Genomic DNA, 19,454 nt, shown 5'->3' with positions numbered 1-19,454 from the left:
AGAGGGTAGTTATGGTAAAAAAGTGAGTCTGTAAAAATAGCATAGAGAGCCCAATTAAGTTATGTGGCCACATTTGAGAAAGCGGAGCCACTGTAGTTATTTCCCCATAATGACTTCCATATCAAGTTTGCAACCAAAGCAAGATTTTGCTAGTCACCAACAATGCAAATGCAAAGCTGGACTATTACAGGGCATCCTTCACATGCGGGGATGAATAAATCAGAGAGTTCAGAAAACATTTTCAAACTGGTCCAAAGGAGAAAGAAGACAAGTGAAAATGACTTTTATAGTTTAATAGGATCTGTGCGTATGTAACCCTTGCATACAGTTTTTGAACACTTAAAAACTTGTTATATCCTGTTCCCATTGTAGTCAATGTCAAAACACCTAAAGATCTCAGTGATGCAGATTCAAGCCCTAAATCTCTAATTTTAACTTGTTCTTCAAGTTGTGACAAGGATTGAAAATGGTGTAATTAAATATTGTCATAGATGTATTTTTCAGAGGCCCACATGAGATGCGCAATCTACACTGTTGAAACAATTACATCCAAGTGCTGCTCTCAGATCTCCATGCTTAGTCTTGACCCTGGTATTATGCTCTTCCTGCATGCATGTATTATATGGAGAGAGAGCAGAACACTAGAGCTGAAATTCACCGTGAAGCTGTGAAAGGAGAATTTTCCCCTTCAATATTTGATCAAAATACTTGTCTGTAGAAATTACAGTCCCTTACATTATATTCAGATATGTGATTGGGCGTTTATGATACGTGATGATGCTACCTCCAGCACTCAAAGATTAATTGAATTTAAGAAAAAACAAATATTTCAGTGTGTGCTGCTAACCATTTGCAAAGAATGGAACATGATTCCAGAAGGACTGAAAAGTGAAAGGATAAAAACCCTCCCGTCTCATGTGCAATTACAGTCTGCTGCCTGAAAACAAAGAGCAAAACAGCTCTAAGAACGCTGAAGGAGGCCTTTAGCTGAGATACTGATCTCTCTACAGAACTCATTACTTTAGTTTCCAGGTTTATGATTCAAAATGTTGCGAACTGAAGGACAAATCTAAATGATACACTTACCGAAAATGTTGCACCAGTTGCTTGCTGCTCTTTCTTAAAGTTGCAGCACTGAGCAGGTTCCGCAAATTAAAGAGCATTTTCTTTTAGAATGAAAGTTGCCTTAGTCCGGGGAGCAAAGTCAACTAATCTGAAGTTCTATGAAGCAGAGAATGCCTTATGCTTCAGGGAGAGAGCAAAGGTAGTATCATGATGAGGCAACCTTATCTTGTATTTTCCTAGTTGTGAAATTTCAACCAGCTGAGAGCTGAGGTTGAATCTCCCCTTATTCAGATTTTACAGCTAGATGTTTCTCACAAGGTCAGTTGCACAACTCATTGTGCGTTTGCATGAGGGAGCATTACATTATGGCAGTATCAATATTATTTCTTAACAATGCCATGCTGTTAGGTATTTGTACATGAGAGCAAGATGGTGGATACAGACTAAGAAGAATGTGGAGCAGCAAAATTTATTTTTAAGTGTTCTAAAATAGTTTGCCTTTTAGGAGTAAACTTTCAAATTGTGCCACGGTGCTCTACATGTAAGATTCCCAATGAGGGTAAAGAGCTTAATAATTTTGTTTGTCTCTGGAAATTTACCCCTTCATCTTAAGGTGCTTACAATATTTGACAGGTTTCAGAGTAACAGCCGTGTTAGTCTGTATTTGCAAAAAGAAAAGGAGTACTTGTGGCACCTTAGAGACTAACAAATGTATTTGAGCATAAGCTTTCGTGAGCTACAGCTCACTTCATTGGATGCATACTGTGGAAATTTATTTGAGCATAAGCTTTCGTGAGCTACAGCTCACTTCATTGGATGCATACTGTGGAAAATTTCAGTATGTTCAAATAAATTTGTTAGTCTCTAAGGTGCCACAAGTACTCCTTTTCTTTTTACAATATTTGGTTAGGGTGACCATATTTCCTAAAGGGAAAATGGGACACTGCATGGGCTAGTCCAAAGCGCCCCCCTCCCTGCCTGCAGGGCTGGCCCAAGCCGCTTGCTACCTTCCCTCCCCATCGCGAGGCTGGGACATGATCACTGCTCATTTGAGCCCTTCCTGCACCCTGCTTGAGCCCTGCCTCCCCCACCCCGCACATTACTCCGCACCCTACTATTCTGGCAAAAGTGGGCATTTGTTCTGTTTGCTCTTGCCAACTGATCAAGTTGGCAAAAGCACATCAGACAAATGCCCACTTTTGCCAAAAAAGTCAGGATGGCTGCGACAGGACTTAAAAATGGACTGTCCGGGCCAAAAACAGGACATATGGTCACCCTATACTTGGTAAATTATGGTATTGAAAAATATGCTCCTTTGATCGCATTTTTTTATCCGCTACATTCTGAATCTCATCTAGAAACTTCATATATTCTTGGTAACTTTGGTTTTATGCTACCTCAACTGAAAATAATGGCAGTTTTCCCACTGAATTGAGAAGAAGAATTGATCCTCATTTCTTTGTTTTTTAATCTTGTTCCAGTTTTCTGTTTTTCATGATTACATTTGTTTAATGTTTTGTGATGATCCCATAAACTAGTCCAAACCTTTCCAAAGCTTCCTAATTAATCAACAAGCAAAATGTTGTTTTTTTGTTTAATGGCCGATATGTTTCTTTGTGTACAGTGTTGTTCTAGCCTTGTTGGTCCCAGGATATTAGAGAAACAAGGTGAGTGAAGTAAATCTTTTATTGGATCAACTTCTGTTGGAGGGCAAAATGCTGAAGAAGAGCTCTGTGTAGCTCCAAAGCTCGTCCTTCACCAACAGAAGTTGGGCCAATAAAAGATATTACCTCACCCACTTTGTCTCTCACTGTTTCTTTGATATTCTCTATGGAGAAGGCAAGGGGACATGCCATGTGCCCAACCTAGTTGGGGCAATGCTCTATATTTTGTTAAAGTGTTTTTGCAAGGAAATCTGTTTTATTTTTTGCCCTCTCATAGTGAAGTATTGCTGACAGCAGAGAAAATAATTTAATTAGAGGCAGAATGGTCCAGTGGTTAGGGGGTTAGGCTGGGATTTGAGAGACCTACTGGCTTCAATTGCCTACTCTGCTACAGATCTCCTGTGTGACATTCACAACCCAATTTGGGGCCAGATGCTCAAAGTACCTACGCTGATTAGGTGCTTAACTCCCATTGAAATAAAATGAGAGTTAGATACCTAACCTTCTTAAGGATTTTTAAAAATCCCGTTAGACACTTCTCTCTGTCATTAGGCACCTGAATACCTTTGGAAATCTGGCCATTAATTTCTCAGTTCCTCATCTAGGAAATGGGGATAATAATACTTCCCTACCTCATAGGGGTGTTGTGAGGCTAAATAAAGACATTAATGATTATGAAGTACTCAGATACTACAGTGATGGAGGCTGGGGGGGAGGGTGTCTCAGTACCATAGACAGAAGGAAAATTAAGGCTTGTCGACATACAGTCATTTGTTCCCTCAACATTTGGCAGCAGTATTTTAAAACTATAGAATATAATGTGAACTGGCAATAAAAGGGCCCAGTCCAATGTCCACTGAAATCAATGGAAGGACTACAACTTCACCAGTCACAAGCTCAGTAGTGACAAGAGTATTTCAGCTTGTCCTTGAATACAAATGTAGCAGCCTTAGATGCAATCAGGTAATGTGTAATAATAATAATTAATAATATAATAAAGTATAAAAATATTTGTTTCCTCCTCTGTCACTGGGCTTCCTCTTTGACTACTGTATTCGTTTAAAAATACCGAGATGAAAGCAGAATCATCAGCAAACTCATTTTTTATTATATTATTTATATTGCAGCAGCATTTAGCAGCCTTAGTCATGGGCCAGGACCTGCTCTTGCTAGGTACTGTACATGCACTTTTAGAGTATAGATTGCTATATTTTTCTTCAAGGAAGACACGTAATAGGTACAGCTCAATACAATATGCACTGTTGCCAACTCCTATCACTTTATTGCAAGTCTCATGATATTTGGTCTTTTACTTAAAGCCCCAGCTCCTGGAATCAGGAGATTATGTGAGAATTTCAGGATTCATTTTTTTTAAAGTAAGTTTGTAGCCCACATAACTATGGAGAAAAGCTTGAAAATGTGCCCTAGGTGCACCCTGAAAGTTCAGGAATTATAAGGCAAGTAAAAAGAACGTGAAAATATATATCTATATATTGCAATCTCATGATTTTTGGATATCTGACTCATGATTAGTGAATGCTAGGGTTTGGCAGTGCTGAGTATATGCATACATATTATGCACTAGCCAGCTATGAACAAGAACCAGTCTGGATTCTGATCACCCCAGAAACCATTGAAACTTAGTTCTTTGTACCATGTCATCTGACCTCTGATGTTCAGGCAACCTTATGACTTGCATTAGTTACCATGAGCGTTTGTTCCCTATCTCTTTTTGTCTACAGTAGGGGTCGGCAATCTGCGGCATGCGAGCCGATTTTTACTGGCACGCTGCTGCCAGCCGGGGTCCCGGCCACTGCCCCTGCTCAGCCTGCTGCCGGCCTGGGGTTCTGTCCACTGCTGTAGTGTATTAAATTCCTCCCCGTAGGAGTGTGCTACTTGTGGATCACCAGGACTGGCAGCCGTAAGTAGTACACTGTAAGTAACACATTCCTATGGGGAGAAATGTAATACACTACACCAGGGTAGAGAAGGCTGTGCCTCCCCAAACAACCGGCCCACTCCCCGCCCCCTGATTGCCCCCCTCGCAAGCCCTGACCCATCCAACCCCCACTCCCGTGCTCCTTGTCCCCTGACCACCCCCTCCTGGGACCCCCTGACTGCCCTGCTCAGGCTTTTTGTATATTGTAGTAATGGTTAAAAAATGTATGTTAAAAAATACATAGGTCTGATGAAACAAAGTAGTTGTATTTATGTGCTTGTGCTTAATTTGTGTTTTCGATGATTTACCTTCTAAAAAAATCTCAGATGTTTCGCACCCACAGAAAGAGCATCTCACACCCCCAGAAAGGGCATCGCGCACCCTAGGTTAAGAACCACTTCACTAAACTGATAAGAACTGCATTTTAATTTAATTTTAATTGAAGCTTTTTAAACATTTTAAAAACCTTGTTTACTTTACATACAACAATAGTTTATTTACATAATATAGACTTACAGCGAGAGACCTTCTAAAAACCTTAAAATGTATTACTGGCACGCGAAACCTTAAATTAGAGTGAATAAATGAAGAGTTGGCACACCACTTCTGAAAGGTTTCAGAGTAACAGCCGTGTTAGTCTGTATTCGCAAAAAGAAAAGGAGTACTTGTGGCACCTTAGAGACTAACCAATTTATTTGAGCATGAGCTTTCGTGAGCTACAGCTCACTTCATCGGATGCATACCGTGGAAACTGCAGAAGACATTATATACACAGAGACCATGAAACAATACCTCCTCCCACCCCACTCTCCTGTTGGTAATAGCTTATCTAAAGTGATCTGGAAATGGCCCACCTTGATTATCATGCACATTGTAGGGAGAGTGGTCACTTTGGATGAGCTATTACCAGCAGGAGAGTGAGTTTGTGTGTGTATGGGAGTGGGGGGGGGTGTGTGAGAAAACCTGGATTTGTGCTGGAAATGACCCACCTTGATTATCATGCACATTGTAGGGAGAGTGGTCGCTTTGGATGAGCTATTACCAGCAGGAGAGTGAGTTTGTGTGTGTGGTTTTTGGAGGGGGGTGGGGGGGTGAGAAAACCTGGATTTGTGCTGGAAATGGCCCACCTTGATTATCATACACATTTTAAAGAGAGTGGTCACTTTGGATTTGGGCTATTACCAGCAGGAGAGTGAGTTTGTGTGTGTGTGTGGGGGGGGGGGGGGGGGCGCGGAGGGTGAGAAAACCTGGATTTGTGCTGGAAATGGCCCAACTTGATGATCACTTTAGATAAGCTATTACCAGCAGGAGAGTGGGGCGGGAGGAGGTATTGTTTCATGGTCTCTGTGTATATAATGTCTTCTGCAGTTTCCACAGTATGCATCCGATGAAGTGAGCTGTAGCTCACGAAAGCTCATGCTCAAATAAATTGGTTAGTCTCTAAGGTGCCACAAGTACTCCTTTTCTTTTTGCACTTCTAAAAGGTTGCTGACCGCTGGTCTACAGGGACATGTGATAATGTATGAAGTTTTACTTGATGACCCAGAGTACATTCTGTGGCATGAGGCCCAAGCTGGATGGTGTTTGTTTTATAAAAAAATCATTCACATTATAAAATAAAGTGTAATTTTAAAAACTGACTTAGAAATGGGGTTTTAAATTAGGAACTATATTTTGAGTACCATAATTGTATTTTTATTTACAAACACATTGGTATTAAAAACTGTTTTCCAAACAAAATTACTGCAAGAGCCAAGGCCAACATCCACAACATCCTAACTTCTAGAAAACAGGATTTTCAGGTTTCAGTCAAAACTGAAATGGACAAGATTTCTAATTTACCTTCAGGATCTCTCATATCTTTTCAGTTTCCCTCCTTCTTTTATATCTGATCTGACCATTCTCAAATGACCTCCTCTATGCTAACTTTTTTTCAGCTTAGGCAGACTGGACACTGCTCCCTCTAGAGCCTTTTAATATTGCTCCTGTCAGGGGTCCTTCCCCACTCTGAACTCTAGGGTACAGATGTGGAGACCTGCATCAAAGACCCCCCTAAGCTTATTTTTACCAGCTTAGGTTAAAAACTTCCCCAAGGTACAAACTTTGCCTTGTCCTTGAACAGTATGCTGCCACCACCAAGCGTTTTAAACAAAGAACAGGGAAAGAGCCCACTTGGAGAAGTCTTCCCCCAAAATATCCCCCCAACCCTACACATACCCTTTGCTGGGGAGGCTTGAGAATAATATTCTAACCAATTTATTACAAAATCATCAAAGACCCAAACCCCTCGAAAAATGGAAAAATCAGTCAGGTTCTTAAAAGGACTTTTATTAAAAAAATAAAGAAAGGTAAAAATCACCTCTGTAAAATCAGGATGGAAAATATTTTACAGGGTATTCAGATTCAAAACATGGAGGATCCCCCTCTGGGCAAAAACTTAAAGTTACAGAAAACAGGAATAAACCTCCCTCTTAGGACAGGGAAAATTCACATAAAACAAAAGATAAACTAATCTGCCTTGCCTGGCTTACCTATACTGGTTGCAATATTGGAGACTTGGATTAGGATGGGTTGGAGAAGATGGATTTCTGTCTGGTCTCTCTCAGTCCCAAGAGAGAACAACCACATAAACAAAGAGCACAAAACAAAATCCTTCCTCCCCCAAGATTTGAAAGTATCTTGTCCCCTTATAGCGTCAGATGCCAGCCAGGTTAGTTGAGCTTCTTAACCCTTTACAGTTAACAGGATGCTGCCTCTGGCCAGGAGGGATTTTACAGCACTGTATACAGAAAGGTGGTTACCCTTCCCTTTATTTTTATGACAGTCCCATACATCATCAAAAAGAGTTGCTATTGTCCTCCTTTCCAGCCTGTTTGCCCAGAAAACAAGGGCTAGCCCTGAGACTGTTTTAAAAAATGTTTTCTGTTATTCATTCGACCTTGGAATCAAAAACTACTTCCTTTTAATGTTCCAAATTTCATCCCTTTCATAAACTATATTTGGCATCTGACTACCCTCTTTACTTTGCTAAGTAAGTCAAGTTGCAAAGTAATTTGTGTTCATTTATTTGCTTAGTTGAACCTTTGATTCATGGGCGGCGGGTATAATAGGCAGCCTCCCCTGGAACTGCTGTGTCTTCCGGACCCTCAGTTGCAGGGTTTTGGGGGGATGTTTTTGATTTATTATGCCCCATGGACTCCAGGGAGATTAGTGATGAACAGAAGTCACACAAATGAGGGTCATTCTTGTCAGTTGCCAGCTTGTGCAGATCAAGGAGTGACCTCTGTAGCCACCCTGGAACCTGCATGGGACATATCAAAAGCTTCTTCTGGACCTGAGAGACACTTTTCCCTTTCGGGCAGCTTGGGGTCTGGGAAGGGCAAGGAGGGGAGATGCAGCTGCAGCTGACCCAGGATTCCTCCAGGCGGGGGGGGAGGGGTGGGCTCGGGGCTTCGGCTGGCCCGGGGCTCCTCTGGGCATGGGGGCCCCAACTGTGTGGGGGTTTGCAGGGGGTCTAAGGGCTCCAGCCGCATGGAGGAGGCATTTGGGCCAAAGGGGCAGAGCTGGGGCTAGCCTCCCTGAAGGGGGGCTCCACCCACAGCCCATGCTTTGATTGCTATTTCTCATTTCACCAATGCATCCCATATCTTCTTTTAATCGAGAAATTCCCCACCCAAAAATATTAAAAATGTTATGAGGTGTGGCATGGTTCAGGTGTCTCTGAGGATATTTGTACTGTTTCTTTAAAAGGTGGAGTGTGTGTGAGGTGGGGGGAGTGGGGATGATTCTACGCAGAAGCTTGAGAGAGAGAAAATACTGTTTTCCTTATTCTAATCATTCTTCTGGTTCACAGAGAAAGTGGAGAAAGATGCCTTCTCTGATTCTGTACCATTGTTGCATGACATTTATGATGGTCATGGAGCTGTTCTGTAATAATTTATAAATACTGTATGTTGACCTGGTTACTGTCATGTTTACTACTTGAATAAATAGGTTCAGTTTATTGGGGGCTGTAAGGAAAACAAGCAGAAAGGAAAAAGAATGACTCAAGATAAGCCACCCCTCAGCAAACACTTGAGAGGTAAAAGACAACACCTGGTTTCTTAGCTTTAAAGATTTTACTTCTCCCTAGTCAACCTGCAAAACTAGGTTTGTCTTAATGGACCAAAGCTCAGGAATTCAGAAGAACAAAAAAACTCTGGCAGTTTACAAAGGATCTCTCTCTCTCTCTCTCAAGAAGGCAGTAGCTGTTCAATGAGTTGTTTGGGAGACCAGACTAAGGTGCAGGCACCTCAGGAGTGTCTGAAGAAGTTAGGCTTTCCTAGGCTACCATCAGGGTATAGCAGGGGTTTAGGTAAGGCAGACATGCATGTACACTAAAAATCCTTTTTCTCTGCATACAGTATTTTGTTCCTACACATAAAATAAATAATACTTTGGTTTTCAGAAGACTGCCTGATCATTGTATACCACTGGTCACACACTCCCAAAGTGTGCCAAACCCCACTGGATCTGCTGAGCAAGCACAATTGATAAATGAGGTACTGTAGCCCAGGGCAGAGGCTAAGAGAGGGAAAATTATGGAATTCCATCTGGGATAGGTAAAGGTATAAGGCCTGACAACCGAGGGGGAGCACTCAGAGACCAGGGAGGGGAAAGAGGTGCAGCTAGCCCTGCAACTGTGAAAACATCCACAACTTCATAAAGCAGATATCTGGATTTAGCAGGCCTGTTACTCTTGATTTACGCTGGTGTTAGAGGAGGAGAATCAGGCCAAATGATTCAAGAAAGCTTTACATACCCTATACATTTTCTCACTTGTTATAGGTTTGTGAAATGCAATATTTTATTACTCACAGATTACACTGCTGTCTTTACAATCACCAATAAGAGAGCTAGAGTTACCATCATATTACTCTAAATGTCTTCTGCCAAAGGCTACATTGCATCACTGGTTATGGAAACATCCCCTTTCATATCTTCTGGACTCAAATCCACAAATGTTATTTGGCCATAGATTGAGAAATTCTGGTTATTTTATTTCTTCACTATGCCCTAGCCTGGTCTGTCATCCTCTAAAGGGACAAAGCAGCCCTAAAGTTGATATCCTCATCAACTGCTCCCCCATTCTCCTCGCTTGTTGACTACTTGCTGTAAGTAATCTTGTTCCAAGAAAACTGCTAATTCTACAGCTGTCATATATGTCAGGGGGAAGCTGATGATTGAAGAATGTGGGCAACTCTGTTAAAGTGTTCAGAGACTCTTCTGATACATGTGATGGAGATATTTAACTAAAATCAAAAGTGGAAGAGAGTATTTGTTAAAAATGCAAGTGTGAAAAAAAACTTTCATAGCCTATTCTGCCACAAATATTCTCTAAAGTACCTTTCCGTTTTGTTTTCACTCAACTTTTAGTGTTGCTGAGTTTGAAAATTGACATCTTAACAGTTGGAAAAGCAAATCTTTCTCACTTAATGTACAAGCTTAATATTTGAGAATAACAGGAAAATAAAGCTGCAAATGAGCAACCTGGCTAGTTTGGAAACACCTTTTAATAAAATATGAGCTCAGAACAAATGGGAAAAACTAAGGCTACGTCTACACTGTACACCTTACAGTGACCAGGGAGATTGACGTGTTCTCCGACTGGTTTTTGAATGTTATAATTCTTGACGTCTGATTTGTGTCCATATATTCTTTTACGTAGAGACTGTCCAGTTTGACCAATGTACATGGCAGAGGGGCATTGCTGGCACATGATGGCATATATCACATTGGTGGATGTGCAGGTGAACGAGCCTCTGATAGTGTGGCTGATGTGATTAGGGCCTGTGATGGTATCCCCTGAATAGATATGTGGACACAGTTGGCAACGGGCTTTGTTGCAAGGACAGGTTCCTGGGTTAGTGGTTCTGTTGTGTGGTATGTGGTTGCTGGCGAGTATTTGCTTCAGGTTGGGGGGGCTGTCTGTAAGTAAGGACTGGCCTGTCTCCCAGGATCTGTGAGAGTGATGGGTCGTCCTTCAGGATAGGTTGTAGATCCTTGATGATGCGTTGGGGAGGTTTTAGTTGGGGGCTGAATGTGATGGCTAGTGGCGTTCTGTTATTTTCTTTGTTGGGCCTGTCCTGTAGTAGGTGACTTCTGGGTACTCTTCTGGCTTCGTCAATCTGTTTCTTCACTTCAGCAGGTGGGTGTTGTAGTTGTAAGAACGCTTGATAGAGATCTTGTAGGTGTTTGTCTCTGTCTGAGGGGTTGGAGCAAATGCGGTTGTATCGCAGAGCTTGGCTGTAGACAACGGAAGGTCTGGAAGAAAGCTGGAGGCATGTAAGTAATCTCCCTGGTCACTCGAGTACAGACCTAAAAGTGGCAATACTACAACAACAACAACTTCAAAACCAGACTCCAACGAGAAACTACTGAATTGGAATTCATTTGCAAACTGGACACCATTAAATTAGGCCTGAATAAAGACTGGGAGTGGATGGGTCATTACACAAAGTAAAAACTATTTCCCCCTGCTTATTTCCCCCCCCCCACTTTTACTCACACCTTCTTGTTAACTGTTGTAAATGGGCCATCCTGATTATCACTACAAAAGGTTTTTTTTTCTCCTGCTGATAATAGCTCACCTTAACTGATCACTCTTGTTATAGTGGGAATGGCAACACCCATTTTTTCATGTTCTGTGTGTATATCTATATCTATCTTCCTACTGTATTTTCCACTGCATGCACCAGATAAAGTGGGTTTTAGCCCACAAAAGCTTATTTTCAAATACATTTGTTAGTCTCTAAGGTGCCACAAGTACTCCTCATTCTTTTTGCTGATACAGGCTAACACGGCTACCACTCCGAAACTTAACACCCTTAGGTTTTGTCTTCTCCGCATCTGCACAGTTAATATGGGTGACTGGTTCCTGGGTCTGATCACCTGGTTTAGCCTTTTAGCCCATGGGAGTGCCCACAGCACTGTGTATATGTGTTACTGTGCCCTCCCTGTTTCTGCACTTCCTCAGCCATGTGGCTGGGGCCATGCGCCAGGGCTCTCTGTACAGAGATGTTCTGAGTGGGATTCTTTCCCGGTTGATTGCCTGAGAGCTTGTCTGGCCAGGGGGAGGGGGGCACTGAAGAACTATCAGTCCTGGCGCTATCCCCCCTGCATGCATACAGCCGCAGTCCCAGTAAAAGTGAAGCCTGGCTCCTAACTGTAAGCGAGGGAATAGTCCCGCTATTGTGGGGAACTTTCCTGGCTTCTGTACTACCCCGGTGAAGTGGGCTAGCGAAAGGATCTGAGTCCTTGCTCCCACTTCCTTTACCCAGAGGCCTCCCTGCCCTTGAGGACTCCCCTTCCGTTCCCCTGTCTGGCAAAGTCCTCATAACCCCAACAAGGCTGCACCCAGGATTCCTGTGGGGCTTGATCCCCAACCCTGCTGTGGTCACCTAGGACAGCGGTTAGGGTGTCCCCACTCCAGGGTACTCTCTCTGCACTGGGCACTTCTCTGACCCACTGATCATTACATACAATTTAAAGCAAATGCAAGTTATTTAATCAACAATTAATTTTAAAAAGAGTAACGAAAAATGGGAAAGGTTAAAGGAAACACATCACCCCACTCTGTGGCAGGGAACATCACAAACAGTGTCTCTGGAATGTCAGGGCAGTTCGCAGTTTGTTCCTTGTAAATCCCAGGCCTCCTTCTCAGGCCCTGGCTGTGCTGCAGGGATGCTGTGGGTTGGACACTCACTCTGGTGGTGGCCACATGCTCTCACGCTCTAGGTGGCAGGACCCTTCTTCCCAGCATTGCCCCCGCCCTGCCAGGGTTACCAATCCCCCCCCATGAGTCTGGCCTGCAGAGCCTCCTGGCTGAGGCGTCTCCCTGTGCTGGGCCCACTGCCCAAGGTCACCCCTCGCTCTCCCCAGCTGCTCAGGACACCTGGCTCCAGACTGCCCCATCGCCAGCCCCACTCTGCTGCTGCTCTGCCTCCAGCTCCCTGGGCTGCTTCTCTGGTCCCTCTGGCTCTGGTTGCTGCAGCTCTGCTCCCAGGACAGGGGCTGCTCTCCCTGCATCTAGCCCACCTCTGCTCCCCAGCTCAGCTGGGCCCCACTCTGTCTGACCCAGGCAAATCCAGCTCACAGGGAGGAGGGGACCTCCGTGGCCTCCTGACTCTCTGATTAGCCTGCCCACCCTGTCATTCAGGCTGACCTGGAGCATTGGCCTCTCCCCATTGTTCCTGGGGACTGTCAGTCTCAGGGTCCTGATTCCCCATCGACCCTTCCCCCTTTTTAGTATTGGGAGCTAGCAACCAAAACGCCCACCCTGACTGTTAGGAAGGGGGCAACAGTCCCCTGACGTAACCCTCCTGCAGGGTGACTGCGCCAGCCAGGGCTGCACCCCCACAGCTCAGGGCTGGGGGGGCTGCTGTCTGCGGAGAGGAGCCAGGTTTGGGCAGGCACGTGGCTGGGAGCCGGGGTTCACGGGGCAGCCAAGACCTGGCCTGAGAGCCCAGCAGGGCTGAAAACCCTGCAACCAGCCCGCCCGCCCCACCGCCCCGCGAGCCGAGCCGAGCCGGGCCGCGCTTGCGGCTCGCCCCGGCCGGCAGGGGGCGCGCGCGGGGGCTCTCTATGGCCGGGCCCCGCCTCCCGTTGCCAGTGGCAGGAGGTTTGTTTACTTCCGGGACCCGCCCCCGCCCCCCGCCGCCCGCAGCCGCCATGGGGGAGGCGGAGGAGCCGGTGCCCGGTGAGTCTCCCGGGTCCCTGCGGGGTGTGGGTCGCTCGTCCGCTGTGTCCCAGCCGCGGCCCGCCCCGAAACGCGGGCAGCCCCTGTGTGAGCAAAGCGCCCCCGGGGCGGGGGCGGCTCCGTCCCGTGCTCGGCTTCCCCCGGGCTTCAACCCCCCGCCCGGGCGCTGCGGTGCCTGAGTGTTTCCGCGGAAGGATCCGGACTCCCGTGTCCGGGCCGCCCGGGGGCTGCGGGGCGGGACCCACAGTGGCCCTCCCCTGGGGGCTGCCGGCGGCGCCGGGGCCCGGGCGAGCCCGGCTGCGGCCCCCCAGTTCTCTCGCCCCGGGCTTGGCCGGGCCGGCGGCGGGGCGGGCCCGGGGTTGGCACGTTTCTTTGGGGCCCCTGCGCAGCCTGTTGCTCGAAGTGCGTGTCCCATCCCCGCTGAATGTCTGGCTTGTACCTTGGGCAATTTGGGCCACGCTTTGGCCTCTTGAGAGCTAGCAAGAGTTGCAGCGCCTAGTACAGATAGTTCATTTTTATCCTCACTAGTGCTAGGTATTATCGGTTTTCATGCTACAGATCATAAGAGAACTGCGGGCTGAGGTTACATGCAAGTGGCCCCCGCCCTCCACCCCCAGCCCCATCATAGTAGCACACAATCATACGGATTTAGTCTTCTAATGCTTTTTTCTGAGAAGCATCACACTCGCCTCTACTGAAGAAAGGTATCAGCCCAGGTGGACCATTGGACCCTCCTGGTATGGTGTTCCTTATGTAATTCCATATAAAACTGTTTATTCTATGGGTTTGGTTTTTTTCAGGCAAATGACAAAATAAAGTGTCTGTTGCAGAGCAACTGCTGTCATGTACAGAATGTGTTCAGTCAAGAAAAAAAGATTTTAGGCAAAGAAAATGTTGCCCCCAGAAACTAATAAAACACATTTAAAATCTTATCATGACTATTTTCCAGCTGCTAAAGAATGTGGCTTAGTCTACGACATTTTATAATAATGTCAATTGGAGCTAAAATATCTGCATATTCTTACTATGTATTAAGAACAGCCATACTGGGTCAGACCAATGGTCCATGTAGCCCAGTATCCTGTCTTCTGACAGTGGCCAATGCCAGGTGCCCCAGAGGGAATGAACAGAACAGGTAATCATCAAGTGATCCATCCCCTCTCACCCATTCCTAGCATCTAGCAAACAGAGGCTAGGGACACTTCAGAGCATGGTTTTGCACCCCTGCCCATCCTAGCTAATAGACATTGATGGACCTATCCTCCATGAACTTATCTAGTTCTTTTTTTGAACCCTGTTATAGTATTACAAGCTGTATTGTTATCCTGGGAAATATGAAGATATTTACTAAGTTGCTAAATTTAGTATCAAATAAATTTTAAAAGTATGTGTGTTTTATGATGTAATTACCCGATGCAGTGCAAATTGTGACTCCCTCTGCCTTTTTTGTATGTATTGTATTGAGAATACAGTAAAAGCTGTTTTATCTGGCACATCACCAACCAGAAAGCTTCACTGAAATTCCGGTTTATAGTCTGGTTGGTTTGGGGCTGGTAGGGGGTTGGGGTGTGGGAGTGGGTGTGGAATGCGGGGTGTGGGAGAGAGTTTGGGTGGGGGAGGGGGCTCAGGGCACGGGAGGGGGTGTGTGGTGCCAGATCCAGGGAGCGCTCACCTCAGGTGCTCCCTGCAAGTGGCGACCTGTCCCGGCTGTTCCTAGGTGGAGGCACAGCAGGTGGCTCTGCGTGCTGCCTCCACCCTGAGTGCTAGCTCCACAGCTCCCATTGGCTGGGAACCACGCCCAATGGCAGCTGCAGGGGTGGAGCCTGCAGGCAGAGGCAGTGTGTGGAGCAGTCTGCCATGCCTCCTCCTAGGAGCAGCCAGGACAGGTCACCACTTGCGGGGAGTCGTCTGAGATGAGTGCCCCACAGATCCGGCACCCCGCACCCTCTCCCATGTCCCAACCCGCTGCCCCGAGCCCCCTTCTGCAGCCAAACTCCCTCTCAGAGCCTGCGCCCTGCACTCCTGCTGCACCCAAACTGCCTACCTCTTAGTTAACTGGCATTTTTCACTTACTGGCAACCCCCATTCCCCCAACATGCTGGGAAAAAAAAGTTTTTACTGCGTGTGTGTGTATATATATATATTCAGCCATAGGGCTCTTAACTGAACAAAATATGTTACTATTCAGCTTGGCAGACACTTCTACCCTGGTATTAATGTCAAGGGCATCACTCTAAGCATATCCAAATGACATGGAAAATGGACACCTCTCTGTAGGGGGACAAATGCAAAAACTAAGACCACACTTTTGGTTAATATTTATTAGTTCAAGAGTAGCATTGTGGATATAGTAAAAAAAAGATACTTGTAATAGATTCCAAGGCCTGAAGGGACCATTGTGATCATCTAGTCTGACTTCCTGTGTAACACGAACCACAGCACTTCCCCACAATAGTTCCTAAAGCATATCTTTTAGAAAAACATTCAATCTTGATTTAAAAGTGGCAAGAGATGGAGAGTCCACCAGGACCCTGGGTGAATTGTTCCAGTGGTTAATTACTCTCACTGTTAAACTTATTCCAGTCTGAATTTGTCGAGCTTCAATTTCCAACCATTAATCATGTTATCCCTTTCTCTGCTAGATTGAAGAGCCCATTATAAAATGTTTATTCCCCAGGTAGATACTTATCGACTGTAATCAAATCACCCTTAGCCTTTTCTTTGTTAAGTTAAATAGATTGAGCTCTTTGAGTCTGTCACTATAAAGCATGATTTCAAATTCTTTAATCATTCTTATGGTTCTTCTCAAAACCCTTTCCAATTCATCAACATCCTTCTTGAATTGTGGGCACCAGAAATGGACACAGTATTCCAGCAGCAGTCGCACCAGTGCCAAATATAGAGGTAAAATAACCTCTCTGTTCCTACTCAAAATTCCTTTATTTATACATTCCAAAATTGCATTAGCAGTTTTGGGCACAACATCACCCTGGGAGCTCACATTCTGCTGGTTGTCCACCAGAACCTCCACATCTTTTTCAGAGTCGTTGCTTCCCACAAGAGAGCCCCCCATCCTGTACCTACAGCCTACATTCTTTGTTCCTGGGTATATACATTAGTTGTATAAAAATGCATATTGTTTGCTTGCCCCCAGTTGACCAAGCGCTCAAGATTGCTCAGAACCAGGGACCTGTCTTCTTCATTATTTACCACCCAATTTTTGTGTCATCTGTATACTTACCAGTGATGATTTTATGGCTTCTTCCAGATCATTGATACAAATGTTAAATAGCACAGGGCCAAGAACTGATCCCTGCAGGACCCCACTAGAAACACACCTGCTCTATGATGATTCCCCATTTACAATCACATTTTGAGACCTATCAGTTAGCCATTTTTAATCCATTTAATGTGTGTCTTGTTAATTTTATATCATTCTAGTTTTTTAATCAAAATTTCATGTGGTACCAAGTCAAATGCCTTACAGAAATCTGTCTGTTACACCAAAACTATTTTAATCAACCAAATTTGTAATCTCATAAAGAAAATCTTAAATTAGTCTGGCCGGGTCTGTTTTCCCTAATCCCATATTGATTTGCATTAAGTATGTTACCCTCCTTATTTCTTTATTAGAGACCTGTATCAGCCATTTCACTATCCTGGCTGGGATTGATGTCATATTGACAGGCCTATAATTACTCAGGTAATCCCGTTTATGTTTGTAAAAACTGACATATTAGCTTTCTTCCAGTCTTCTGGAACTTCCCCAGAGCTCCTCAGCCATCTGTTTTAAAACTCTTGGATGCAAGTTATCTAGACCTGAAGTTTTAAACACGTCTGACTTTAGTAGATTCTGTCTAACATCCTCCAGAGATACTAGTGGAATGGAAAGATTGTTATCATGATGTGATGAAACTATATCATCTGTTTTTTCCTCAAATACAGAACAGAAATATTTATTGAACACTGGTGCCTTTTTTGCATTATTGATAATTCTACCGTTTCCATCTTGTAATGGACCAGTACCATTCTCAGAATTCTTTTTGTTTCTAATATATTTTTAAAAACTCCTTCTTATTAGCCTTAGCTCTGCAGGCCATTGATTTCTTCTTGCGTACCTTTGCTTCCCTTATCAGTTTTATACAATCCCTAACTTCTGATTTAAATGTATTGCCATCAGCTTCCCCGTTCTTCCATTTGTTTTATACTTACATTTTTTTTTATAGCTGCCTTCACTTCCTGTCTAAACCCGGTCATTTTTTAAATCAATATGGCCTTCTTCCTCAATTTGTGGATTTTTTGGGCCTCTCGTAAAGTGTTCTTAAACGATTCTTAAATGTCCTTAAATTTGTCCTCCCAATTGATTTGGCTCATAATTGTTTTCAGCTTTGTGAAACTGGCCCTATTAAAGCACCAAGTATATATATTACTGGTCTGGACTTTATTCTGTTTGAACATTATAATTGTGATCAAGTCATGATCACTTGTATCTAAGCTACCATTAATTTTTAGTTCTGTGATCAGTTCCTCTTTATTCTGTTTAGACAAAGTCTAATCATGAATTCCCCCACACTGGGTGCAACATTTTTTGAATTAGGAAATTGTCATCTATAATTAAGGCTAAGATTATGTTACGGAAGTCATGTATTCTGTAACATTTTCTGCTTCTGTCTTGGGACATTTGGGGCTGAAAATGTCAGCTTGCCGGGGCCCTGGAGCTATGAGCCACAATGGGTGGTGGGGGCCCCCTGCAGGTCCCAGCTGCCAGGGGGATGGGACTCAGAGTTCCAATCTGCTACAGGTGGTGGGGCCCCTGGAGCTCTGAGCTGGCAGCGATGGTAGAGCTGTCAGATGTAGTGGAGGTGGGTACTGGACCCCCTTCCCCATTTTTTCATTCTCCTGCACTAATGCTAGCTTTCAGTAGAGAAAGCTATGAAAATCTCAAAGCTCTGTGGGCAGCAGATGCAGTTCTGGATGGTCTCCTGAACAAAATGATGTGTAAAGTAAGCATATTCTTCCTAAGTACAGGGAAAACTTCTTTAAGAAGACTTAAATGTTGAGCATTAGAAATTGAAGCTAAGAAACAAAGTTGGGAATGTCGGGGAGAATAGCATAATAGAAAGCATTGCATTTATTAATTTTCAATGTAAGCAATATCTCTAGAACTATATGACAGTATTTTACAGGAATAGCCATGAACATTACTTCATCCATTACTGTGTGTGTGTGTATAGGCATGAGGGGTGTGTGTGTGTGTTTTTGTATGTATAGGGCTTTCACTTTTCAAAACAATGAAAATTCTTTTTGCGGAAGAATGGTGTAATGGTTAAAGCACAGGACTCACAGTTAGGAGATCTGAGTTCTGGTCCTGGTTCTGGCTTTTCACAGTCTTCCTGCATGATGTTGGGCAAATCCTTCAATTTATATGTCCATTGTAGCACAATAAGCTTGAGATTCTTTTTTTCTCCAAAGTGGGAAGAATTATGAGTGTAAAAAATAAAGATCTCCAGGGTTGGATTTTTTTTTTTTTAAAGATCATAATTTTAAAATGGAAGTTGGTTTTGGCAGCCCTAGTTTTCAAGGGCTGAGAGTCTTGCTTTTAGGGGGCAGTTTTTAGAGCAAATGTATCTTTTCAGATGAGTGAGGAAGAGTGGTCAGATTTGGAGCCTGTCAACCTTTTCAGTGTCTCTGTCTAATCCAATTTGGAAAACCTGTTTGAATTCAAGTGTAAACGTAAGTGAGATTATTATTTTTTGTCTCAGCCTGCTTTCAGGTTGAGCTTTTTGTGTTTTACTTTTTTGGGTCAAATTTTTCATTTTTTTTAAGCCCTCTTACATATGGCAATATTGCCGTATTTCTTAGAGGATAGTGGTAAAGGACAAAAGAACTTAGTTATATTCTTAAAGAAAAATATATCTACATCTGTATCTAATCTATTAGCAAAGCCCATGAGACTAGGAAGGAATGGAGGGAAGAAAATGTGATCCTAAAAATGGTAGCCTTGAGGAAGCTGACTGAGAGAAACCACCAGATCTTGAAGAGAATTAAA

The 19,454-nt window shown here is 44.1% G+C and overlaps 2 protein-coding genes across 13 annotated transcripts in view; one reads left to right on the top strand and one right to left on the bottom strand.

Moving 5' to 3' along the window:
• Positions 1-1,239, bottom strand: part of OTC (ornithine transcarbamylase) — a 38,449-nt gene extending 37,210 nt beyond the window's left edge. The window contains exon 1 of the mRNA XM_073358322.1: positions 1,087-1,239. Coding sequence (XP_073214423.1) covers positions 1,087-1,163 — 77 coding nt within the window. The 5' untranslated portion in view covers positions 1,164-1,239. The remainder of the gene's footprint in view (positions 1-1,086) is intronic.
• A 12,098-nt stretch (positions 1,240-13,337) lies between these two features.
• LOC140916595 (X-linked retinitis pigmentosa GTPase regulator-like) overlaps positions 13,338-19,454 on the top strand; it is a 92,943-nt gene continuing 86,826 nt past the window's right edge. For 7 of the 12 annotated variants that reach the window (XM_073358317.1, XM_073358278.1, XM_073358318.1 and 4 more), the window contains exon 1: positions 13,350-13,405. In XM_073358317.1, the coding sequence (XP_073214418.1) occupies positions 13,378-13,405 (28 nt within the window). In that variant the 5' untranslated portion in view covers positions 13,350-13,377. Of the gene's footprint in view, positions 13,406-17,038; positions 17,109-18,384; positions 18,409-18,611; positions 19,139-19,454 lie in introns of those variants that run through there. The other 5 variants (XM_073358291.1, XM_073358298.1, XM_073358305.1 and 2 more) reach the window with 5 other exon arrangements.

The sequence above is a fragment of the Lepidochelys kempii genome, chromosome 1 (assembly GCF_965140265.1).
Source record: "Lepidochelys kempii isolate rLepKem1 chromosome 1, rLepKem1.hap2, whole genome shotgun sequence".
Lineage (NCBI taxonomy): Eukaryota > Metazoa > Chordata > Testudines > Cheloniidae > Lepidochelys > Lepidochelys kempii.
This window is presented reverse-complemented; position numbering and strand designations above follow the sequence as displayed.